This window comes from Phoxinus phoxinus (genome assembly GCF_949152265.1).
Source record: "Phoxinus phoxinus genome assembly, chromosome: 13".
In the NCBI taxonomy this organism is placed as follows: domain Eukaryota; kingdom Metazoa; phylum Chordata; class Actinopteri; order Cypriniformes; family Leuciscidae; genus Phoxinus; species Phoxinus phoxinus.
In genome coordinates this window covers 4,517,681-4,545,553 of record NC_136888.1, presented here as the reverse complement: position 1 = coordinate 4,545,553, position 27,873 = coordinate 4,517,681, and the positions used below count along the sequence as shown (strand labels likewise).

The 27,873-nt window shown below is 37.6% G+C and overlaps 1 protein-coding gene across 1 annotated transcript in view; it reads right to left on the bottom strand.

Moving 5' to 3' along the window:
• The window catches only part of pxdn (peroxidasin), an 81,849-nt gene that overhangs the window by 34,585 nt on the left and 19,391 nt on the right, over positions 1–27,873 (bottom strand). Inside the window, exons 2-7 of the mRNA XM_079633430.1 lie at positions 17,047–17,118; positions 16,755–16,826; positions 13,073–13,144; positions 11,339–11,410; positions 10,821–10,892; positions 9,338–9,507 (exon numbers count right to left, since the gene is read on the bottom strand). Of these exons, the coding sequence (XP_079489556.1) occupies positions 9,338–9,507; positions 10,821–10,892; positions 11,339–11,410; positions 13,073–13,144; positions 16,755–16,826; positions 17,047–17,118 (530 nt within the window). The remainder of the gene's footprint in view (positions 1–9,337; positions 9,508–10,820; positions 10,893–11,338; positions 11,411–13,072; positions 13,145–16,754; positions 16,827–17,046; positions 17,119–27,873) is intronic.

The following is a 27,873-nucleotide window of genomic DNA, read 5'->3' as shown; positions in this document are numbered from 1 at the left end:
AGTGATAGCATGAAAATAATACAACAAAGTTTGTTTCTAGAAAACAATTGTCTTAGAGGACAATCCACCTTAAGTAAGGCAGACCAATAGTATTGTTGGACATTAAATGTCTCCAACCAAGCAAGCCAAAGCCAAGGCAAAATGTCTGGTTGCACACAGTGTCAAAATACTCGCACATTATTCTGACAAAAATGGCACAGATTTCTATAGTGCTGCAGGGATGATGGGTTTTTGCAGACCATAACCTGGAAACAAGTTCCTTTTCCATCATCCTGAAGTCAATGGGTTTATGCTTAAATGCATGAAATAAGGTCTGTGGTGAACAAGTTCAAGATATATATATATATTTTTTGACGTTTTATTCAACGAGATAAAATGCATCAGTAATACCCCTTGTGATTTACTTTTTAAAGCTTTTACTTGTCTTTGCTAACAAGTGTCTAAATGGGAGTAGAGAGGTTTTTGGTCTTTCTACTCACGAGTCACTTTTATTGTTTAAATTGCGCTCTTGCAAACTATTCAAACTCAAACCATTTTTTCCTGGTTATTATACAATACTGTTTAAAAGTTTGGGGTCAGTAAGATTAAATAATAATAATAATAATAATACTTTTATTCAGTGAGAACGCATACAATTGATCAAAAGTGACTAACAACATTTATAATGTTACAAAAGATCAAAACTGTTAAGAAAAAAAAAAAAACGGTTTCACACGGTTTTCAACATTGATAATAATCAGAAATGTTTTTAAGAAACAAATCAGCATATTAGAATGATTAATAATAAGGTAATGATGCTAAAAATTCAGCTTTGCCACCACAGAATTTAAAACATATATTTTCAATTTGTAAATAACATTTAGCAATATTAAATTTGTACAGTAGATTTAATCAAATACATGCAGTCATGGTGAGCAGAAGACAGTTCTTACAAAAACATTTGAAAACATCCCCCAAACTTTTGAGCCGTAGTCTATATACAGTTTAAAGTATGCTTATAGTTACCCCCAACATGAATTATTAAATACATTTGAAGCAGAAATATTTAAAAACATAGTGTACTTTCTGTATTCTAATAAATAAAACTATTTTGCTTGTAACAGTCTCCTTGTATCCCTTTATTAAGGAGTAACACACCGGCGGTTTTGGTAACTGATTGTCCTTTGGAGCTTGAAAGCTCACATGCACATTCATTTTTGTTATATGGAAAAGAGCAACCTGGACACTTAACAAAATATCTGCTTTAATGTACAACGAAAGAAAGAAAATCATGTGGTTTTGAGCAAATAATGAGCAAACTATTACATTTTGGGGGTAAAGTATCCCTCAGATTTCATGACTAACCCATTCGCTGCTCCATCTCAAAGCACTTGTGATAGACATTGGATTCATGACGCCTTGCTTTCTCTTCTTGATTTGCGCAGTGTGGCGGTACGACATTTCCTCAGAGAAACTGCAGTGGTCTGTCTGTGTGGCTGGTGCTGCCCTGCTCTGTTTTGACAGGTGCCTCAGGCATATGTGTGCTGTGTTTTATGTATAGAGGGGGTGGAAAAGCCATACTGTGTTAATCCCATTCTTCTACAGAGCCTATAGGGGCGTTTGTGGGGGGCTGATACTGTAACAAGCCTGAGCAAGTCTATCGAGCACAACAGCCGCAGTGGTTTGTGGCTAAACCTCAGAGGTCCCAGAAGAGACCATGCAATTCCAGACTAAAAGATGTAGACATACTGTAGTCTTAAAAGTAAAACTGATTATATATTTGTATATTTATTATAGTTATTATCATGTAACATAATATATATTATACTAATTATAAGTTTGATTTCAATGAACATAAGACTATTAACTAAATTATTTATTAAAAATGAATAATTAGTGTAAATAATAAAAAAATATAGTTTTTTATCAATATGTAAAATGTCAATGTAATGTAGTTAACTACTTTTTTTCAAAAAGCTAATTTGACAGTAGTTTGACTACTTGAAATTATAAAAGGCTTTAGTTTCTAAGCACTGTAATAAATTAATTATTTTACAGAAAACTAGAAGAAAATGGTTTAACGTCACATTATATGTCATTTTACTGCACAAAAATGTAAATTGTATGGTCTTAGGAAGTAAAAACTGTGATTTACCATATAATTTACAATGAAAATGTTGAGCATATGCATATAACTGCTGTTCCCAGAATGAGGGATACGAGCTGACAACACGTGACTATGGGAGACACCTTTATTCACGCCTGAAAGGCCAATGACGCATGCCGACTTGGGCGGACCTTCGTCGCTTCCCTCGTTCAGTCCAGCTCTTCATCGAGCCTCCGACTGCGCTGGGCTCAGAAATGTTGTACCTCGTTTCCCTCCTTCTGGGAACTAGTTATATGCATAACTTAATGTTTCCAATCAGTCCGTTCAATCGGCGGGCCTGTGGGACATATATTCACTCCCCACAAAGTCCAGCACCGTCACATACTCCTTTTTCTTTTTCAAGTGATTTTCCTGGTTTAAAACTCCTACAGTATGCGCCATCTGAGCCACCGTCACTGCCATGACATCCAGTCTGTAAAATCGAACAAACAACCCACCTGGAAGCCACACAAATATCCTCCGAAGACATACCTCTAAACCAGGGGTGCCCAATAGGTCGATCTCGATCTACCAGTCGATCGCAAAGACAATGCTGGTAGATTAAACATCATTTTAATATATGCTTTTGTTAAATTTGAATAAAAATAAAGCGTTGTCCTTCCTTCTCCTTTTAGTTTCTGTCTGACTCGCACTTGACGAATAAAATTTGCTTCTTCACACTTTCCATTGCCAAGAGCTTCGGAGAACAGAGCGCGAAATTGTGAAGCTAGCAGTATTCGTAATCGGTAGCGTACACAAATTCATTCATTCATTCATAAATTCCAAGCAAAAAGCCAAAAACATACCATTTCCATGCGGAGTGGGAGGAAGATTTTTTTTTCACAATGTCCTTTTCTAAATGCATTTGTATGATCTGCCAAACAAGTATTGCTCTTCCAAAGAAAAGAAACATTGAGAGACATTTTCGGACACTTCATAAAAACTATGAGAACTATGAGATTTTCCTGCAAGAAGCGAGCTTAGAAGAACAAAGGTGAAAGAACTGAAAACTCAATTAACTGGTCAACGGTCACTTTTTACTCGCCCAGGCCTAAAAGCAAAGGCAGCCTCCGGGTCATACCAGTCATGCCATCGTCAAACATAAAGAATCTTTCCAAGATGGACAAATGATAAAAGACACGTTTGTCGAGACAGCAGACTCATCGTTTCGGGATTTTAAAAACAAATCTGAGATTGTGTCCGCTATCAAATCTGTCCAACTTTCGAGAAATACAGTTACACGTCGTTGTGAAATGATGGCTGATGACTTGACACAGCAACTGAGAAAGGACATAACTGACTGTGAATGTTTCTCTCTGCAGTTAGATGAGTCCACGGACATTAGCGATACAGCACAATTGTGTTTTTATAAGGATGGTGTTTAGAGACATGACAGCGAGAGAGGAAATGCTAACACGTTTGCCTATGAAAGAACACACTTTGGGGAGAGGACATTTTTCGGTCATTTAAAGGGCACCTATTATGGAATTTTGAAATGTACCTTTCATGTAGTGTGTAACATAGATCTAAGTGAACAAAAACATCCTGCAAAGTTTGAAATATGAAAGTGCACCGTATATAAAGTTATTGTCCTTCAAAACTAAGAGTCGACTCAGAGTCATTTTTATGAATCGTTAGAAGACCGAAGCTTTTTCTCTGACTAGATGACGTCAACTTGTCAAGTTATTTGAATACGATACGCCCACTTATTGCGCTCCAAGGCCAGCAGGGAAACCTTGAAAACATCATGGCGACGAGACGCTGTGTTCTGAAGTGCGACCGGAGTGCGACTCAAAAGCCAACTTTTTTCATCTGCCCAAGGAGGAGCATTTGAAGACTAAGTGGCTACAATTCATATATACACAACTATACCACAGAGGTATAGTCCGAGCCTTGTGCTTTGTTCACGCCATTTTGAAGACGAAGTTGCTTTACCAACTTAAATGCAATCAAACTTGGATTCGCGAGCCGCCTGATATTGAAGGAAGGTTCAGTTCCAAGTGTATTTGCATCAGCTTCCTCCTCCGTATCACAACCTGTAAGTGTTATTAATAATTGTTGCTTTCATGTTTTATGTAGCATACTTAATAATTATTTTGTTTGTTGTGTAAGCACCGTTTAGCTTCTAGGTCTTCAATGACAATTGTATTGAGATATGAAGTGTTTGTCGTTGTTTTCGGAGTTGTCTTAAAGAATAGAGTAATACCTCGTAGTAACGTAACTGCATTTTTTTTTTTTTTTGGTAAAAACGTTATGTTTATGCATCGGGCTAATGCAAACAAAGACTGATGGTGCTTTTACAATATGAACTCTGGGCTATGCTCGCTAACATAAAATTCTTTATCTTATTTTTAGTTTTTTACTACAAACTACAAAGCAGTGGACTATAATCATTATTATAACACAATTTAATTGATAAAAGCATCATTGTACTCCGTGTTAAACAATAAGTATTATCTCTGTAAACACTGCTGGGTCATCTGACCAATCAACGCAGATTAGCGTCGCGCAAAGGAGGGGTTTGGAAAAATGAGTCGTTGAACGAATCATTTGGGAGTCGGTGAGCAAATCAGGTAAAAATAAATGCATATTATACGACAACAAAAGTGTTTTTTGTCATTGCATGCATGTAAAACTGTTGTTGGGGACTCCCAAAACAACATTAGGAACATTTTAAATGTCATAATAGGTGCCCTTTAAGGACTTTGTCTACAAAACACAGCTACCAATGTCTAAATTGGTGTCAATCACAACTGACGGAGCACCTGATGGTCGGCCGTTCCAACGGATTCATTGCCAAATGCAAGGAGGAGGATGCTTTTCCCGACTTCCTTAATTATCATTGCATAATTCACCAACAAGCACTATGTGCGAAAATGCTGGACATGAAAGAGATCATGGATGTGTCCATGAAAATCATCTGCTCAATACGCGCGCTCACTTCAGAGACGGCTGATTCGTGCGTATTTGGAGGAAGCTGACTGCAACCACACGGATCTCCTGCTGCACACAGATGTCAGATGGTTAAGCAGGGGCAAATTCTTGGAAAGGTATTTGAGAGCTACTGCCTGAGATAAAGGAGTTTCTCCTATCTACTAAAAATACAGAGTACAAACAACTTGAGGATGAGCAGTGGCTTTTAGATTTGGCTTTTTTGACTGACCTGACTAACATGCTGAACGAGCTAAATTTAGAGATACAAGGTAAAGAGAAGATGGTGGACAACATGATCAGCTCAGTTAATGCTTTCAAACGAAAACTACAGTTACTCACATCTAAGCTGCAGCGTCACGACACAGGCAACTTCCAAAACATTGCATCTGAACTGCGTAAGCAAGGGAAGGAGCCTGCACAGCTTGACAGTGAGCGCTACATTGAGCAAACTGAAAAGGTCAGGTCAGACTTTGACAAACGTTTTCAAGACTTTTCTTTACTTGAGCCAATGGCTACATTCATGTGGTTTCCATTTGGAGATGAGCATGAAGTTGATTCTCTGGCCTCAGACATGGGAAAGCGGTTTCAGATGAACCCATCAGCATTGGAGGATTGCAGACTGACATTCGGGTGAAGGCGAGGGCCAGTGGACAGTTTTGGATCCTTCTTGCTGAAGAAAAGTATCCAAATATTAGAAAATGTGCCACCTCATTAACTGCACTTTTTAGCTCAACTTATTTATGTGAATCAGCCTTTTCTCACATGAAGATTATCAAATCAAAACACCGGTCCACCATGACTAATGACAATTTGCAGGCCTGTTTGAGACTAGCTATCAGCAGCTACTGCCCGGATTATACAAAACTGTCTGATTTCATCCAGTGCAAGTCATCAGAAAAAGGTAAATGCCCTGGCTATTGTAATCTGTTGTGCTGTAGGTATTTTGAGTTTAGTGTTAAAATATAATATCAACAATGAACATTTATTATTAATTTTCACATTAATTACAGGATTACATGCAGTAGTAGCAAAAAGCATTTGAAGTGTATTTTTTCAATTGAACTATGTTTTTTAGTTGGTAGATCTCATTGTGTTGATCATTTTAAAAAGTAGATCATCAAGCAAAAAAGTGTGTGCACCCCTGCTCTAAACAATGCCCAAGACGTCGCCATGCACCTCGTTGAGTGCGCACACACCCCTGCAGTCAGAGCCAACCCTTTACTCTCATTTTCTATAGAAATAGCCTATATAAACACTATATAAACATGCGAAAGACAATGTTTATATAGTGGCTTCCCACGGATCAGGTTAGCATACAAAAAGCTGGTGAGAAGAGCACACAGCCTGTGTCTGCTCAATTTATCTGTGTAAAACTCGCACAATACGCAAAGCATGGAGTCTCCTGTCTTCCTGAGTCAAAAGAGATGTTTCACAGGGCAGGCAGCAAGAACGAGAGCACTATATGCTCCCGACATGACTTTAGGCGTATACGCCGCGTTAGGACGCAACACCACTTTTGACCCATCCGACATAAATTGCCAGTGACAGCAGATGGAGATCACCAAGGCGTTTCGCTGATGCCAGCGCCAGGCTGGTTTTAAAAGACAGCATCCTTAAATCCAAGGATTCTAAAGGCTCAAACTGAGGTTCACACATAACCTCCAGAACTACAATCAGGTGCCACGACGGTACCAGTGATTTTGGAACGGGCCTATGATGCCCCTTTAAGGAACCATAAGGCAAGCAGGTTTGGAATTGGCAGAGCACCATTAATGCCCTCATGACGAGCCAAAATGACCACCAAATAAACTTTCAACGTGGAATGGGAGCGACCTTCCTGTACTTCCTGACCTTCCAACAATTCCTGCAAAAAAGTTAGTATCCTTGCAATCGGGATATCACTGATATTGCGATAAAGATCTTCGCCCGCACCCAACTTCAAACATGTGCCACTTCAACGCATAAAGCAACCTTGTCAGTGCCGCCCTAGTGCTCTGGGACAGCAGGTCTCTGGATAGGGGAAGACACCGCAGTGTTCCTGACAGCAACGTGTACCATGTCTTCGCTGGCCAGCAAGTAGCCACCAAAATCAGTGACAGACCCTCCCGATGCACCCTGTCCAGGATGGGCTGTATCATTTCTGACTGCGTAAACACATCATAGGGTCAGCGAGTGCTCCAGCCCGTGATCGAGAAAAACAGCTGGCAGTGAGTGTTTTCTGCAGATGCAAAAAGATCCACACCGATCCCAGATCTGCGCCACATCAGAGGATGCAGACGCCACTCCCTGACCTGTGGTCCCCCTCTGGACAGCAGTTCTGCTCCACCATTTATGGTGCTTTCCACTGCATGGTACGGTTTGGTACGGCTCACTTTTTGGCACTTTTCCATTGCATGGTACGGCTCGCTTAAATAGTACCATCTCGGTTGTGGTTCCAAGCCAAAAAAACGATACTAAAATGTGATGTGTTAACACTGCAGATCACTGATTGGTCAGAAAGAATCATCACTACCAGCGTCATTTGATTTGAGACATGAGACCCCAAACCTGCTAGATTTAAACAGTCAGCAACAGCCAGCTTCATTTGTTCAACTTTTTTTTGTTAAACAATTGAAAAAATAAATGGCTGAATCGTGGTCAGTAGACGAGGTGCAGATGTTCCTCTCGGTGGTAGCCGAGGAGCGGATCTGGATGGGGCGACCAGGAATGCAAACATTTTTCAGCAACTATAAAGATCAGTCTATAATCCCACCCACTTTGAAGCGGCACTAAACTGCAGCGGAAAAGCAAACCGAGCCAAAGTGAGCCGAGCCATGGTGTGCCGATCCGTACCATGCAGTGCAAAAGCACCATTAGATGGCCCGGGACGTGTACTATCCTGAGTGACGCTAATTGTCCGCTGCCACATATAAAGAGCATCCATGACAATTGAAACAGGGGAGGAGAGCGAGTAACCCATTGCCTGTGTATATATGCGACACCACTGTTGTGATGAGAAGAGATATATGTTTACCCTGCAAGTGCTGGACAAAGTGTTTCACTGCCAGAAGAACCGCCTGCAATTCCAAATAATTTGTGATGCTCACACAGAGCTCCCATCACACAGAGCTCCCATCACACAGAGCTCCCATCACACAGAGCTCCCCATCCATGTTGTAACGCATCTGTTGTGACTACTTCACGTGACAAAACCCCACCCAGGGGAATTCCCTCTGTCAACAGATCCGGGTTTCCCCAGGAGATCAGAGCTTGAACGCACAATGGCTTTATCGTCACCCATCTGTTTAAATGGCGTATGGCATCCAGCCCACTGCTTAGTGCCCAGTGTTGGAACGCACGCATAAAGAGGAGACCCAGCCGAATGACTGCTATCATAAGGCCATAAGCCCCCGCAGTTGCAAAACGGTTAGGAAACGCATTGGCCTGCCCAGCTGAAACTGAAACAGACAGCTGTGTATATCCGCTGCCCTCCATGCTGACAACATAGCTGTCTCCTGCACTGAATCTATCTCTAAACCGAGAAATAAAATCTGCTGACTCGGGACCAGCGAGCTCTTTTTGAGATTTCTTAAGAATCTCAGAGCTCATAAATCAGAGACAAGTACTTGTGTTTGAGAGACAAGTACTTGTATTTTATTTGCAAAAAAACATTGTCAAATCCACTTTACAGGTATTGAAAAACCTGAAACCAACTAGGCCTATTTAAAAAATATATATATTTAAGTAAAAATTAACTATCAACTTTAACTGAAAAAAAAAAAAATGGCTGAAACATTTTTAAGCTTTTTTACTATGAACCACACCTTTTCTACCGGTTTTTTTTTTTTTTTTTTTTTTTTTTTGTGAACACTGAACTGGTAATTAGCCCAATATTTAAATCTGAGCTGGCTTTTTCCCAGCCGACAATTTTGATCTCACAAAAGCCCAGTAGAGATGACCTGTATTTGTTTCACAGATGGTTGAAATGAAAAGTTACGCTTGACCCTTCACTCCCTCAAACATGTGACGAGGAGGTGGCGTAGCATGCAAACAATGATACATCTGGGAAATCACTCCATAATCCAGATCACAAAACCAGATCAGCATCTGTTATTTATTATGATGACTAACATGTTCAAAGACATGCAGTGGGTCCCATGGAGTAGAATAATGTGGATGTGGCGAATGGGGGCAGATGCTGTAAATATTGCAACAATTTACTGCCTGTTGATCATTTTGATTTGAACAGAACGTGTATATTGGCTTGTGAAGTGTGTTTATGTGCGTGAATGGCCTCACCACAGTTGAGCTCCTCTGCAGTGAGAGTGGCGACCGAGCGTCCCTGCAAACGGCTTGGATAGTCGCAAGTAGCTGCGGCTTGAGCGTTACCAGACTCTGCGTACTGCTTCAACAGATCGGCCAACCACAGCAGTTCACAGTCACAGTGCAGCGTGTTTGAGTCGAGGCGCCTAAACACCCACAAATACAAAATTAAAATACAATTAAGGCAATTCTTTGGTTAAAATAAAACAGTTTACTTTTTTTTTGTGAAGCATAAATTTACACTTGTAGCAAATCGGAAAACAACATTGATAAATAAGTGTGTTTGAGTCAAGATGGTAACCCTCATTCTGTGAAAAGTCTTACAATATTCAAATGCAACACTCAATACACTTTTGTAAATCCTGCAGTAAGTGTACCTCAAATGTTAACCCTGGTTTTGCAGAACAAGTTTTACTATCTAGATCAGTTGATAAAAAGTTTTTTAGAACACCAATCCAAAATCAGCTAAATTTGCACTGATCTCTAATAGATTTTAAGTTATTTAGTTCATCAAAACATTTAAACCCCTAAAATTATAAACAACTTCCTGTTAAAAAAACATTTAAAAATGACTTTAACATCCTCATCTAAAGTTATGACACAAAAGGCCCATTCACACCAAGGACGATAACTATAACGATAAATATATAGTTCTAAAAATAGTTCTCAATATTAAAGATTAGCAGAGACCACACCACAACTATAATGATATTGTTGGAATCCCTTTCCAACATATTTTTTCCGGCTGATGAACAATAAAAACATTGACAGCCAATCAGAATCCATCCTGCTTTCAGAGCTCGAGCATTTAAAGCAAACAACAAAACTGCAGCATGTGCTTAGAATAAACAGAACAATATCAAGCGCTGGTGTGGATGCTAATAGTTATCTTTATAGTTATCATTCCTGGCGTGAACAGGCCTTAAATCAAGGTTATTACTAGAGTTAAGTAAGCCTAAAACCATAGGAACATTTTTATTACTTATAATAAAATAATGTTAACTGAAACAAAATTAACTACCAAACCTTAAATGATTATATTTAATCTAGTTGCAAAGGCAGCATTTCTCATTTTTATTTAGTTTAATTTTATGTACAAACAAACTAATATAAAACTGAAATAAAAATGTATTCAGATATTTTAAAAACTAATAAAAATGACAACACAAAAATACTAATACTTTAAATTTAATTTAAAAATGTATTTCAAAAATATTAATTTCAAAATATTAATAAAAAATCTAATAGGATCTCAATGATACAAATATTACACTGCACCAAATGTTTTGATTACAAACCATTTAAAATACTCTCAGCACTATGTCTCATTTATTTATTTTTGGTGGCTAAAGTGGAACGCAACCAACTTTGAGTTTTTCAAGATCTAATTGATGACCAAATAAAGAGCAACCTAATGCTTTACCCATCCGTAAATAAAGCCAGCTTGAGTAATACTCACAGTCTCTTCATGGACTGCAGGTGGGAGAAGGTTCCTAATGCAAGATGAGTAATTCTGTTGTTGTGAAGAAACCTGCAGTAGATGTCAATGAGAAGGGCACAGATTCAAATCTGTATATTCACAAATCAGGCATATAAAGTCTGTGACCAGGACAGGACAAACACAACACATGCCATAAAAGAAGTCATTTGTTTAAACTTTGACATCTACTCCAATTGTTGTTGTTTTTGAGGATTCCAGTCCAGCATGATGCCTCTCGGCCCAGACAAGTATGGCTGCCAACTCTGTGTCGGACTCAGACTGAGCTTCTACACCCAAAGGTTTGGAGTCCAGCAGAGTCCTTAATATTGGAAGGCATAAGCCCGCCCTCTGATGCTACAATCAATAATTCACCCTCATCTGGAGCCCCGAATGCATAGCAGAAGGACTGGGATGGGGAGCAACTGAAGTTGACTAAACATATAACATTGTAGAGATCTGAGTGATGATTTGAGGTTTGAGATGCATGCAAAACTCACAGCCGCTCAAGCTTGGGAAGATGAGAGAAAGACTCAGGCTCCAATGACTCAATGTTGTTGAAGTGCAGGTATCTGTGAGAGAGAATCATACGTTTAACTTCCCATAAACATGGTATCTAGATCAAACACTCTATCAATGCTTTTCCACAGATTTTTGCCTTCATTTTGAACACGTCATTTACACAGCATCTTTTTTGCCTAATGTGATTTAACACAGAACCTTCCATAATCTTGTGTATTTTTACCAAGATAAAAAAATAATAGGACAAGACTTGATTTTATCATTGATAATTTTTTGTGCACCATTCCAGAATAAAGACCATTATTTAATTTTCTTTAAAGGAGTCATATGATGCTATTTTATATGGTCATTATTTTGTTTATTGGGTGTAATAGAATAGGTTAACATGCTTTAGTGTTCAATAAACACATTATTTGTCACATACTGTACATTATTGCAGCACCTCTATTCCCAGTCTGTCTGAAACGCTCTGATTTCTACAAAGCCCCTCCTTCCAAAAACTCTAGAGTGCTCTGATTGGCCAAACACCTCAACACGTGTCAGAAATGTAATGCCTCCTACCATAACTGCGAGCTTCAGCTGCAAAAGGCTTCTAAAGCAATTGTAAAGATAAACAGTTACCGTAATGTCTGCAGCTCTGTTAGAATAAATCCCTTTTGTGGGGAAATATGAGCTTTGTAACTTTGCAGATCTTATACATTCAAAAAATAGATAAATTACACTCTAAAGGAAAAGGAAAACACAAATCATCAAATGACACCTTTAAAATAATGTAAATAGCTTTTGCTACAAGGCTAAAATGCTGTGGGTTTAAATGAAGATAACAATAACAGAAACAAAAGGTTATGGAGAGTAATAAGAAATACTTTAAGTGATTGTAAAGTGTGCTTATGTTTCCCTGTCATACTCATAATAATGTTTATATATACAGTATATACAATATAATCTATCTATCTATCTCTCTCTCTCTCTCTCTCTCTCTCTCTCTCTCTCTCTCTCTCTCTCTCTCTCTCTCGTATGTGTGTATATATATAATAATTGATGCCTGAATAACAGTTGCACATAACCCAAGACTTACATCAGTATCTGCATTCTAGTCAGCTGCAAGCGAGAATTTTATGAACAGGTTATCAAACCCTGACATATTAGCAGATATCACTAAATAACTAAAAAAGTGGAACAATACAAGAAAATATGAGCTCTTATTAAGGTTCTCTGTAAAATCTGAATGTAAATGTAATTTTGTTTTAGGATTTACACTCCCCAGTTTGGCATTGTGCTTTATCAAATGTCTTTGTGTAAAACACGGATCAATTTTCACCATACCTTTAAAAGAATAGTTCAGCCAAATATAAAAACTTCTGCAATCATTTACACACCAGTCCTATATGACTTTCTTTCTTTTGTGTAATACAAAAAGATCAATTTTGACTGTTGTTATTTTCAGTGCAATTACTATAAGTTGGGACTGAATGTATTTTTCACCATAAAAATATAATTATAGTGTCCATACAATTTTTTTAAGTGATTCTGAAGCGATACAATATCTTTGTGTGAGGAACATACATTTTATTTATTCAAGAGATAACACTTTTCATTTTGGGTGAACTATTCCTTTAACATTTTACTTTCAGATCCTTACCAAACATTTTGGTTACTATAGCAAGAATTAACATGGAAAGTAAACTTAGACAGGGCAGAGGTTCACTTACAGTTGTTCCAGAGAGACGAGCCCCTTAAAAGCTTCTCGGTCGATTGCCTGAATTTCATTCTTGTACAAATAGCTGGAAGACATATTCAGGGATATCACAAGGGTTAGGGTTGAATGTCAAACACACACACACATGCACTCACAGAAAAAAGAAAACGGGTCAAAATAAACTTTTAATATCATATAATGAAGGAATTATAGAAGAAAAAAAAGACTGCTGCATATTGACTGCATATTGATAACACAGAAGTGGTGGCCAGTGGGAAACAGGAATTCATGTTTGCGGTTTCCCTGTCTAGGGACAGAGGGCTGTTGAGAACGAGGGCTCAATCACATGATCCACTGACCTTGAGGACGATGATACCATCCCACAGGAAGTATATGCGGCAGATATGTGCTGCAGCATATATACATGCACATGTAAATATATACATACACATGTATATATTCCATACACATATGCAAGATTTTCATATACAAGCAACACTTTTCTTTAGTATTAAACATTGCAAAACGTGATCAAATAAACCTAAGTTATGAGAATTATGAGAGCTGTTCAAGTTGTTTAAGAATCTGCAAATATGCCAGTAGAATATTATTGCTATAATGGGGTCATTAGTAAAAATTAGGGATGCACCAATAGGATTTTTATGGCCAATACGACATCGATTCCTGATTCCTGATATTTTTTTGTAACTTGATCACTTATTTGAACTTTTTCCATTAAAATAGATTACTGTTTTGATTATGTTTTAAATGAGCAAAGTTTAAAAACACGTGCATTAAGGTATGGTAGTTTATTGCTGCATCATCAAATAATTTTCATTGAACATGGATTGGATTAATTTAACATGCAACTACAAAAAAATGCTTTTCTTACTTACTGAAAAATTTAAATCAAGATGCATTTACCAGAAAAGTAAAATGCCATAAGATATTATCAGGGTTCCCACTCTAAACCAAATGTCAAATTCCCTGACTTTTCCCTGACTTTCACTGACTAAAAAGATGAATTTCCATGACCTAAAATGAACGGCAAAACAGGCTGCTGTTTTACGGAGCACCGAGCTGTTTTGTTTTGTAGAAAGCCTTTCTTTAAAGTAAATTTGTTTTGTATACATTGTATCTTAAATCATTTTTGGCCTGTATTTAATAAATGAGAAGCAAATATATAGCCGACAACATAATCATGGAGGCACGCCGCGGTCACTTGCATTGCACGTGAATTGGAGCACATCTCATCATAAATTAACCGAAACTCTGAGTATGCCTCACATACATGAGAAATACATCTGAAGATAGCTTGGAATGTCTTTAAACGAAACAATTCAAAACGAAAAGAAATAGGCTACTCTCGGATTATGTAATCAATGATGTGGGACCTGATATTCATGTGATATTCATGCTTTTTTTCTTTCAGTATAGCACAGTCCACAAACAACCTCCCTATAATAAGACAAATCTCTGGAGGCATGCTCCAAGCACACTCTCATCTCATCCCTTTTCCCACATTTGTAGTAATGACACTATAACCAAACCGGAAATTGTAACGCGTGTGCACGCGAAAAGTCCGTATAATTATTTTTTTGCAAAGGTCCCCTCAGGGGCTCCGTAGAAAGATCTGTGAAACAGAGCGATAAAAAAATTAGGTATAGAAAAATTACATTTTGATAAATGGAAACTAAAATTTAAAGCAACAAACTAAATTCCCTGATATTCCATGACTTGGACAAAAACTATATAAAATTCCCTGACTTTCAATGTCTGGAATAGACCTTTAAAAAATCCATGACATTCCAGAAATTCCATGACCCGTGGGAACCCTGTATTATGTCTTGTTTTCTGGGGAAATAAATCTAAATTAAGTGATTTGTTGCTTTAAAAAAAATAAAAATAATTATCTGCCAATGGGGTTAGAAAAATAATTTTAATTCAAACAGAAACGATATAATTTTTCTTACCCCATTGGCAGATAATTTTTATTTTTTAAAGCAAATATTCACTGAATTTTGATTTATTTCGCCAGAAAACAAGAACAAGACATAATATCTTATGGCCTTTTACTACTTAGTAAATGCATCTTGATTTAAGAATTTTTTGTAACCTGTTCAATGTCTAGAGAGTACCTGAATTACAGTAGTAAAATGCCAAAGCAGCCACTCAGAGCATTTTACATTCACTTTGTCTAAAGGACTAGCCAGACCACTGGACGCAGCTCGGGTATCCAGAAGGGGAAACCTAGAAGCGCTCAAACGACTCCACAGCTGGACATCATGACTGTGTGAACTATGTGTGGTGATTGCACCACCCAAGAGGAGTTAATGAATGGATTAATACTCACTCTGAGAATTATAATACTCAGTATGTTTATCTGGAGTGACTTTAAGACCACCAGCACTAAAATAACAGTTTCCTCTCATTTCTTTCAGCCTCTCGTAGAGATTATTTGGACTTTACAAAGTCCAGTGGAACATCACTATTGAGTTATACAAATATTTTTGTATTATAATTGTAAAAAAGGTTGTTTAGTTATGTAAACACTGACAGATTTTTACTTCTTTGCTTGTTTTGGCAGAATTTTTATAGATCCAATAAAAAATATGCAGAAAAAAAAAAGTAAACGAGTTAATCACAGAACATATCCAGGTCATTTTTCATCCCAAATCAAAAGGAAACCAAAATAAATTATATTTTGCATTTAGTAAATTAAGCCAATTTTAGGGCCATTAAGTCTTTTTGCATTTGAATGCATTAAATGCATTTTTTCCATTGTAATTTTCACTGTTCATTGTAATGGGGATTCTCAGTAGATTCTCATTACTGTAATCTTTTTGTGAAATCAGCATAAATTAAAGCCATTACAACAAATACTACCTTGATGTATACATTATTTTTGATTTAAAAACTTTTTTCGCATTACAGTTAAAAGATATAGGGGTGGGGATGGATGTGACAACTAAAAAATAATGTCAATGCCAAATTGAAATCTTGGTGGTTCTAAAAACAAACTTAATTTTCTTAAGGACAATATTATTTATTTACTTTATTTATTAAATTCACCTACACGTACTTTACTCTTTCTGTATTATCTGACCAGCTGAATTTAGACGTTATATAGGCAAAACCAGGTGTGAAACATTTCAAACAAGTGACTATTTAAATATAAACACAGGCTGCTCTCACCACAACTAAAGTTTGAGATTCTCGAATTGCCCTGTGACGAACAAAGACAGGAACTGTGCAACGCCTAAGCAGAGAGCAATTACTCCATCTCCGTCTGATCTCTGCACTTTTGGGTCAGGGCCGTCAGACAGATAATTTCACAGTGCAGACAGTTACATTCCCCATATCTCTGAGAGCTTCATTCCATGACCTCAACTCTTTACTGTGTAAAACTGGTGAAAAGGGAAGATATATCATACAACACCTACAATAATGTACATTTAAACTTTATGATGTGCCTTCAGTCAGTGGTTAAAGAGTCAACTGTACTTAGAGTCAATATAAACTGTTCAAAATCAAATCAACAGTACTTAAGAGTCAATATTACTTTACTGCTTCAACTCTAGCACACTATTATGCATAAGCATCACTCATTCCACACTTTCTATCTATACTTTTCATAGAATCTATAACCAAATCTGTTCCATAAGAAGTCAAATCAGAATCAAAGAAAAGCTCACAGATATTTTAGGTTTTCCAAATCTTCAAAGGCTCCTCTTGGGATTCGTCTGATGTGGTTATTATTTAAAAGGCTTAAAGAAAGAGAAAAGAAGACATTTAAGAAGACATTAAAACAGATGGCCATGCATAATACATGTGTCAAACAAATGTACATGATCCAAAATGTTTAGTTATGTTTAGTTTGGTTTCATGAAACCAAAAAAGCAAGTTAATGCCAATAACAAAAACAGTAATCATATCATAGAGTAAGTTTTACAAGGTGGCAAGACTTTAGAAAACATGGACACTTACAGTGTATTGAGATTCTTCAACCGCCTAAAGGAGCCTGGCTGTAAATCCTTGATTTTGTTGAATCTCAAATCTCTGGAAACAAAAAAACAACAACACACTATTAGATCAAAAAAGAAGTGTATGTTATTGCATTTGCCATGGTATTTTATGCACACAGCGTTGTCAGAATATGACATAACTTTCGTGACAATCATTAACAGGCTTAATTTAATTTATTCAACACCTCTTGAAAAACGGAGAATAGCAGAAAATATGTATCTGCTGTAGTGGTTCTGAATACAAATTAAAATGTCAGTGCTACCGATAACATTATACATCATCAAACTCCGACATATAAGTATGGAGTACCACAAGGCTCTGTCTCAGGCCCTTTAATGTATTGCATACATTTATCAGCTCATATTACAAGGAACTAGCTTACACTGTTATGACATGCAGCTCTATGTCCTTGACACTAGATGTAATTTCACTGCTTTCTTAGAGTACATTAAAGACATTTAAAGACTTTATGACTTCTGTCCTTCTGCAAATTCTGATAAAAACTAGATGTTATTTAGACCAAACATTTCAAGATGTTCTTTTAATATAATGTGTCTAGACTTTTCAGGGTGTTTGACAGAAATTCATCAATTTAAAGCCACTTGGTCAGTGTCCCTATACAGCATGTTATCGTAGTGGCATTTAAATAATGAATAGGTTCAAGCATTTGTAAATTCAAGATGCAGGAGTCAGAGTTCTTACCATGTCCAGAGGACATAAACAGTGTCAAAATATCTAGTTTCACAGCTACTTTGGTGGCCTGTTACTTACTCAATTATCAATTATAAATCATTTAATTTAATTATAAAATGGTGATACTTGTATTTAAATGCTCTGATTTAAAGTACAGATTCCTCAGAAACCCAATAACTCCCCCTTAATGTAACAAAGACTTTTGTATTTAAATTATTCCCAACACATGTTATGAGTAAGGTTGAAATATATTCAATCTCTTCCTCTATCCCTTTCCTTTATGGCCCCTGACATTTAGAATACACTCTCTCTGCTAAAGTCTAGACATATCGGTCTAGCCAGCCATATAGCTATCTTTTTATAGACATGCGCTCAACTGTGCTGTATTGTTAGGTCTGCTGAAATCCCAACTATTATTCTCAGGATATAACAGAGTTTGTGAACTATAATTAGGGACTAAGACTAACTATTCACTATTTTCTCTGATTTTACCTCATAAGCTCCTGTCCTGGTCAGATCCAGCTGACCCACCACCAACAATCTCCATTATCCCACACCTATAGGCCTAACACCTATATTTCCAGCTCCGTATCTAATATCAGTCATATCCTAAGCCAGCAAGTGAAAGATATTTCCCTGACCACTATTCGGATCGCTCCAGTAATCTCAGACTGGGCTCCAAACTTACAATCACCAACTATTATATTTGATTTAACAACAAATCAACAAGTGACCATTACAATGCTCGGTAACACTTTATTTTACAGTGTCCTTGTTACATAACCTGTACTTACCATAGTAATAACAGTAAATTATGCATAATTACATGCAACTAACCCTCAACCAAATCCTAATCTTACCCTAACCCAATAGTAAGTACATGTAGTTGCTTAGTATTACTCAGTACTTAAATATATAATAATAACACTGTAACAATGACACCTTAAAATAAAGTGTAGCCCAATTTTTTAGTACTTTGGCTTAGACAATTGTTTAAGCCACCATGAATGTCGATCCTTTCAAGATTTCTCCCTCATCATGCTTAATCTCAGAGGTTGTTTCTTTCTTGCCACGGTTGCCTTTGGTTTGCTCACACAGAGCATTAAGGTCTCAGTGCGGCTGTTTTGAAACAATATGTATAGTGAAATGTGTTATTTAAATTGAATAAAACAATCTGTACTTGATGCAACTAATTGCCTGTGACCGACTGTTACAGTGTCATTTGTAACTGGTAGTAGGACAGTCATTAACAAAAAGCCACATTTGTGTGGCGGTGTCCAGGTTTTACACTGGATATATGAATAAAGCAGTAGTGACATGTAACCTGGCAAGTATCTTCATTCACCAACTTGCAATACAGACCGCCTTGCTAAAACACACGTGTGGGAGATGTGGAATGGATTAAAAAAAATAAAAAAATAAAAGGGGACTTGAATAAGCAGTCCAGTCATGTACTTAATGAACTATGTTTTATTTCCTCTTTCCATATTGTGAATAATAAATGTGTATAATTTAAATGAGCTTGTTACACAATGGAGCCTAACTTATTGTAATAATTATTTGACGTAGCCTACTTTTACACTCGGAATTATTCCTTGGCATCCTTGCGTACTAAACTGCATTTTTTATTGTTAGCATGTTGTGTGCAGAGTGATGTTAACATTTAAGCTAGCTGGTGAGAGAAAATGGCACTATCAAAGAGCCTAAAGAGGAAAGTTGACAGCGAAAATAGGGCATACAAAGAATGGAAAGACATCTATGCATTCATCCTACCTAGTTTTGTAAATGCAAAGCTGATAATGTCTAAGATAATGTCTTATCTGCAACGAAGCGATCCACAGACTCTATGGAATGTATTTCAGAACTTTTCAAATTAAAAGCTCTCAATTCATCTCAAAATAAAGCATTGCTGCAAAAACGTTCTCATACTTATTTTTGAGGGCAAAATAAACCAAAGACGAAGTGATTGAGTAACTGTTGCTGTCATGACAGATCTATTTCAGAACCAGTCGCTATCAAAAAAATCTGGCAGCGGGCGCAGGCCAGATATTGTTGCTGGCGGGCCAGTTTTGGCAGAATCTAGTGGCTCGGATCTCTCGTTTGCCGAGGCGAGGCGTAGATTACGGGTCTGCAGACTGCAATAAAGATTCTGTGGCTCGGATCTCGTGTGTGCTGAGGCAGAGTGTAGATTACGGGTCTGCAATAACAGTCAAGTGGCTCGGATCTCGCATTTGCCAATGTAACGCGTAGATTACGGGTCCCCAATATATGTGTGAAAACTAATTATGGGTGTTTGGAAACTATGATTTCTGATTCTTTTTGTGCTTGAGATTCTATCATGAATACTCAATCAGATAAGTATACGCGGTCTAAATGACAGGCTGTTTCTTGGCTGCATTTAATTTTGAGGAATTAAATGGTAAATACTCATCTGATTTTGATGTATTAACACACTATATTTAGCTTTTCATCCAAATTGTTCTTGTCTGGTTGATATTTGGCTCCTTTTAAAAAAAGGAGGTGGAGGAGAAGCAACATAACTTACCAGTTTTGGAAATGTTGTTTTGAATTCATTGCACCAGTGTGTAAGACTGTTGTAGTGTGTGTGTGTGTGTGTGTGTGTGTGTGTGTGTGTGTGTGTGTGTGTGTGTGTGTGTGTGTGTGTAAGGGCTTGTGTGTGATGTCTGTGGGCAAAGTTTTTTTTTTTTCAGCAAGAGTCAATGGTTGAGTATAGAGCTTCATTTTGACCTGAAAATAGGATGTTCGGGAAATTGGGTGAGACGAAATGGATTTGTGTTTACTGCTTTGAGAATACGAGGCAGTTTCAAGAAATGTGTTTAAGCAATCGAGAAACACTGTAATATAACTTCTGGTAAACTCATTCTTACCTCACGTGTACAAGAATTTAGTTCAGGAGAACGCATGTGGACAAAATTATGATTAGCCTAGTTGATCATTTAAATCAGTTTTATTAGTTGATCATTTGGAATCAAATAGACTAGTAAACAAAAAATGCTGGGTTCAAATCCAATTTGGATACACACACAGCAGTGAGTTAGTGAGTTAGATTGTTACTATTTCTATACTGACCCAAAAAGGGAGATTGTCCACAGAGATTGTCAACAGTAACATCACAGGAAACCATAATACTAAAAGATGAACATTTTATTATAAGCTAGAACTTGGGATAAAATTTTGTCAAAAGTAAAACAAGGGCAGAAAAGACTGACAACTCAACAGCTATACAGTTTATATAGTTAAACAAACTTGCTTTTAAAAGTTTTATAACATAAAAAGAAATGACCAGTTATTTCATTATTTGTTTCTCCCGCTAATTAACTCTTGAATCTTTCTGTTTAAAGAACATTAACCAGACAGGCTAAATGCCTTTCTCTGAAGAATGTATATGTTTTTCACCAATTAATTGTACCTTTGTTCTTCTTTGCAAATCTACATGGTCAAGTGTACTCTAAAAGCATTTGCTTGTGTCTTTTCTTCAGAAAACATAATTAAAATGTACTATTAAATTGTGACAAATAGACATGTGTGATGACAAATAGACAAGTAGATATGCATGTATTTGCATAATTTACAGTGAGCTTACAAAATTGTGCATATTGTGTTGTGTGTAATGGTAAATTGCAGCGTGCATGTGTGGGAAGCTTGTATGCCTTTAACTCTTTAAAAACAGTCTGAATTAGATGCTGTTGTTGTGTTGTCGGTCTCTCCTCTTCCCTCTCCACTCCGTAGCTTGCCAAGGCCATTTTTGTAGCATTTAAAAAAAAAAAGACTGTGGTAAGAACTGACTGGTGCTGAAACAGGGGGTTTCATAACCCTTTAATAGGCAATGACAACTATACATAATCAATCCATAGGTTTATTCTGGTCACATGTCTGGCCCAGATAAAACAAGACACTTCCCTACCAATGTACACATCGTAAATTGGTCCTCTATCACAGATTAACAGGAAACCTCCCTGATTAATCGTCACATAAGGAAAGTATAAACCACTAAATTACAGATAAAAATCTTTGTTGTTTTCTCACTTTTGCCAAATGAAATGATTAAGTGAGTGAAAGAGATTTTGGAAAATGTTCTTCTTGCCATCAGGACACTAAGCCAAGGCTTTTTTTGCTTACATTTTCCTTGGAGTCCTGCAACCCCGAAATGTTCTCTCACTGCACTTCTATCCGAATCATCTGTTCTTCTGAAATGCTAGAAGACAAATGGCCCTGCCTGACAGGCCTTAAGTTGAGGGATGCCCCCATCACAGAGACATGCTCAGACACGGTTGCACAGATTCCAGCAGACCCCCATCCTGCCTCAGGACTCACCCTAAACAAAGACTGAGCTCATCTAGTGCACTGCACAACATACTCAACAGATTCATACCATTCTTTACAAAGATATGTGTAAGTGTCATCTACTAGTCATCCAACAAACAACTAATTCCCTTTCGAATGGGAACTTTACACTGTGTCTTGGTTGGACGCCATGGGGACACCATCAGCAAATCCGGTGTCTGAAGCATGTGTGAAAACACTCCAATCTGTTTAGTTGTTGACAGTCTGTGACGTCATTAGCCTGAAAGTATAAGAGGGCGACCGTACCACATGTCAGCAGCTTTTTGTCTTCAGCAGCCGTTAGTATTGTTAGCGTGTGGTGAAGACAGCATCATGGAAAATTCTAGCAAGCGTTTTTAGGACATACCTCTGTGTCCCAGGTTATTGACACCTGAGGACACACACAACATGTGCGTTTATTGCATGAGAGAGGACCAAAAGCATTAATAAATTCATAAATTAATTGATAAATTCATAATGAGGAAGCTCTGTTCACGTTTGTCCCTATTCAGGCCCCGCTTTGCCTCGGCTTCAGTGGTGGGGATTGCTGAAAAGTTAGAGAAGGGCTGGCTCTTTCTTGCGCCTCGTTCGCAGGCTTGAGCGATCTGTTGGATCAGGGTGTGTTGACCCAATGGCAGTGTTACAGGCCTACCAGGTAGATCTGCTAAAATATGGATCAGGACCAGAGACTGTCCCCTTAAGCGGTTGCTGAACTCAGATCTAGCTCTCTGGATCAGTAAACGAACAGCTGGTGCTATCGGTCGCTCGATGGCAGCAATGGTGGTCAAGAAGAGGCATCTGTGGCTGAACTTGGCAGACATCAGAGAGAAATAAAAAAATGTCACCTCGATGCCACAGTCTTGCCCTTTGAACTTTTTGGCTCATCTGTAGAGACAGTGGTTAGAAAGTTTTGAGAGGTTAGGGCGCAGTTGGCAACGTTTAGGAAATACATCCCGTAACAATCCAGATCCCCGTCTAAAAACCTCAAGGGGTTCAGGCCCGCCACAGTCTGAGGACAGGAGGGAGAGCGTGGCCACCTGTGCTCCTCCTTCCTCGAGGAGTCAAGCTCAGAGGAGGCGAGACGCGAGGAAGAAGAGACAGGACCTCAGGGAAGTGATTCATAGGAAGTGCTTTGGTAAAGACCCAAATGCTGGTGAAAAATAACATCTCTCATCTTCTCTTTTTCTTCTTCCTCATTTAACTTCTTTCCCCATTTATGAATTCCAGCTCTTAAGTCTGTAGCCTAGTTCTAAAGTAACATTCGCTCCCCTTTTTGATTTCCCTCTTTGGGGTAATGCAAAAATGAAACTAAATATGATCATGGCAATTGTTTTCCTGCTATTTAGTTTGCTCCCTCTCCCCAATTACTGCTTGGTTTCTAAGTAGGGGTTTGATTCCCTGAAAAGTGGGTTATTAAATGCCTGATTGAGCGGTTTAACTCTCATGTGAGTTGACAACACTAATGAGTTGAGGAATAAAAAAACTAAACAAAAAACCTCCCGTGGCAGGCGTTTCCTGAGAGCTGTGTCAGACAAGAAAAGGCTGTCACAGCCTAGCCATTTTTTCTGTAAAGCTCTGCCTTAAGGGCTGTAGTAGCCCGCTGGCGAGGGAGGAAGGTTTCATTCAAGCCGGGCATTTTCCTGCTAGGCATAGAAGGGATCTTCTATTTTTTTGGAAGATAATTGCTTAGGGAACACTACCACTAGACGGTCCGTGTATGTGTGCGCCCTGGATGGACGCTCTGACTCCGGCTAAGTGATCCGTTGAGTCAATGTATGCTATGCCTACCGTGGGCATTTTTTTTACCTAGTAAAGCAGGCATCCCCGCAGAATGGATATTTGTTCCCCATATCGTCCATCCAAGATGCAGCGTAGAGTTCTGTGGCGAGCAGGACGAGGTCGAGGGACGTGAGAGAGCGGAGCGAGACCGGTGGCGTGATTACTGATGAGCGACACCTGCGCTACGCACCGGTCTCGAATCTCTCAAGGAGGAGAGGAAGCATAAAAGGAGGAGCGACGACAGTGAAGATCGAGAGAGGAACAGGCCTGATTTTATTTGATGTGTTGTTTCTGTTTTATGTGGCCAGCAGTCGTCCGCAAGGGGCTGCTGGCTTATACTTTCATTTTGTATTTGTTTATTTTATTAATTAAAGTCTTTGAATGTTCGCCGGTTCCCGCATCCTTCTCCCCATAAAAACATACCTCGTTACAAGTTCCCATACGAAAGGGAACGTATCAGGTTACAACTGTAACCATGGTTCCATGACAGAGGGAACAAGACACTGCTTCTCGTTGCCATGCCATTGGGTCTGCTTGCAAGTTGATGACGTGTACTACCGGCGCCCTGTTATACTTCTGGGTGTTCCGCTAATAATGTCACGGACTGTCGCCAACTAATCAAATTGGAGTGTTTTCACACGTGGTTCAGACACCAGGCGTAACCATAGCATCCATCCTAGATGCAGTGTCTAGCTCCTCTTCTCAGGGAACCACTGTTACAGTTGTAACATGAGACGCTTGTTAGTGAGCTTATTGAGATTTTGTTTAGGATTGTAGCTGTAGGCCTTGTCCACACTAATATGTTTTCGTTTGAAAACAGATCTTTTTCTCTTTTTACTTCCGTCCACACTAAGACGGCGTTTTTGTCCTGCGAAAACTGAGCTTTTTGAAAACGCTTTCCCAAGTGGACAAATTTGAAAACACAGCTTCGCATAGTAGTGTGGACCGTGAAAACGAACATATTTGAAAACGATGACGCATGTTTAGTCATGTGATAGATATCTGTTTATACCGGTATTGTGTCTGTTACGTATGTGCTATTCACTGTCACACTGTTGCTAAAGATATGTTACTTTGAACATTCTTCATATCGCAGTCCTGCAAAGATGACAGAAAATGTACTCGCAAATGTCCTGCTGAAAAAACATGAGAGCAGTTGCGTTTTAGACCAAACATATAATGGCGACTGAGTGGGACCTGGACGCATCAGTGATTGGTAAAATAATTTAGTAAATAAAATGATCCTGCCAGAAGTAAAGCATGATAACTTTATTGCGCAGTAAGGTGAGTTTAGCGTTTTCCGTTGTTTCAGTGTGAATGAGAAACTTTTGGAAAACACTTGAAAACGCTAGTGTGGATAGAGAGCGTTTTGAAACAAAACCGCTGTTTTCAAATGTATCTGAATTAATGTTGAAATAGCCTTAAAGGAGACAAATTACTACCCTAAAACCCTCTCTGAGATGCATCTTTAAAGCACCTTCCTCAATATGTTTCAAGGCAATTATAACACAAGCATAAAACATTATTGTATGGCAGACATGGCCCTAAACCAGCCTAATTACACAGATATCTCTTTATACTGCCTAGTTGTTAGACTAGATTTCGATTTTTGATTATTAGTGATACAGTTACGGCCATGTAATACACAGTGCGGATATGTTTACATTTTTTGGTAAATAGCCATATAATAAAGTGTGTATTAAACAACGATTATAAGATCGTTTTGGAATTCTCCTCTAGGCTTCTGATTGGTCAATAGTATTACAATTATTCAAATATCCAAAATATAGTAACATCTATTATGAAACACTTGTTCACCATATCACTGTAGTTTATGTACATATAAAAATAATCCAAAATATGAAACAAAACCACACAAAGAACTAAACAAAAGGCTATGATGGGATAATGAGCAAAGCTGTACACATAATCGGTGTGCAAGGAAACAAACTCGAACACCGGACAAAACACAGGAAATGGAAACTTAGAAACAATAAAACAATACAAAAAAACAAAAAAAGTCGTAGGAAAACTTCAAACAAAAGGTGTGTCCCAATCACGCACTTATGCATTATTCTGAGCCATTTTGTAGTATAATTAATGTGAGTAGTGTTCACACTGAAAATTCCAAAAGAAAAGAAATCATGCACTTCATTAACAGAAGAAGAAAAAACAAAGAGTGGATTGTTGAACACTTCATGCACTCAAAAGCTCTCCTTAAAAGTAGAGGAGGGGGAGGGGTATTAGACTCAGATGTTGGATGACAAAATAAATAACCTTGTGAAATTCATACACTAGACGTGCATAGTTTATAGTATATAATTTAGGACATAACTTAAGAGTCCACTAGAACATAGAACAAATGTGACCGGGAGAAATTGGAGCTTGCTGTGCTTGCTTTTAGGGATGATGGCGAACATTTTGTGACATATCAATGACTATAAAATAATATTTTTGTATTATTATTATTAATAATAATACATAAAAATATCAAACAAAATAAGAGATTAAAATGATAACATTTCACTGTAAAACAAAAATATTTAATTATTATTATTATTATGAAAAAAAAAATCATTAACTGTAAAATTACAATACAAACTTTTATGGCTGTCATTTTCAGATTATACGCTTTTTAAAATTGTGTAAAAAAAAAAAAAAAGCTGTGTTAAAAATCATGTTAACATAATAGTTTACGTTTAGAGTTGCATTTGGTGGGAAAAAGCATGCTTACATTATTTGTTCTTGCGTGTTCACATTATGTCCATAAATATCGAAAAGGAAGTCAAAATGCAACAGCCATTATTTTCACCACATCTGAAGATACACTGTAACTTTGTCAAAGACATAACCCATCATGTTTTCAAAGTTGCCTAGTAACTTATCAGTGAGTGAACTGGGGAACACAGAGTAACAGACAAAGCAAAGCAGGCCAGACTTCCTCTCAGCAGGGGAACATGTAAGTTTAATAAAACAATGTAACAAAACACACAACAGATATATTCAAGAGGAAAGCACAGCAATCTGGGTGCATTGTTGATGGGACAATTCATCTGCATTTGAGCCTTGGTAATTATTACATAATGAGTCAAGTTTATTGTCCGCTGGAGAACAAAACGGCACAACAGACTATTCACAGATTGTAACAGTATCTGGGCTGTGACTCATTGTCCCCTGGGCCTGAGTTCAGCTATCTTGGCCACATGTTTGAGCGCTTAACTCATATAATACAGCTTGGATTGATTAGCAGTGGTGTTTGGCAGCAGTGACTTTCAAAATCAAAAGTACACAGCACATGCAATATGTGTCCAGAAAGAGCCCGAGACGGATGATATGGTTCATAATGCAACATATCCATAACAAAGTCTGTTCAGATCCGCAGTCCTCGAACGAACACAAGCATGAAACACAGATGCAAACCCATCACGACAGAAGAAGATGCAACCAAAGATGATTTTTAATGAAATCAAAGATGATTTTTAAATGTCAGCTTAAAATGTAGGCTATAGGTTTACGATCCATTTTTGCATGAGGATAAGAGAAAAAAAAATCACAATAGACTGATTTAGAAATATATATATATGTAACGGAGGCCAGCTAGTAGTCGCTGTGCGAGTAAACCTCACTCCTCTGATCTCAGTTTTTTTTTTATGGAACCCATTCTATATTATTATTTTATTCAATTATAAAAACAAATATTAATAAATACATATTATAGTAATATTTTATAATAAAATTGCATACCAATTTTTTTCATTTGATTGTTTTCTCTCGTTGTTTAAGCTTAGCAAAAAAAAATAATTGCACATATATTACAAGAACACTATATTGGATTATTAGTAGTACTACTCGCCCGTGCAAACCCTTTGCATCTGACAATATAAAAAACAGTGATAATATATGATTATTATAATGGAGAATAAAGGCAATAAACAACAATTCTAAAACCTCTCTGTTATGATTTCGCTTACA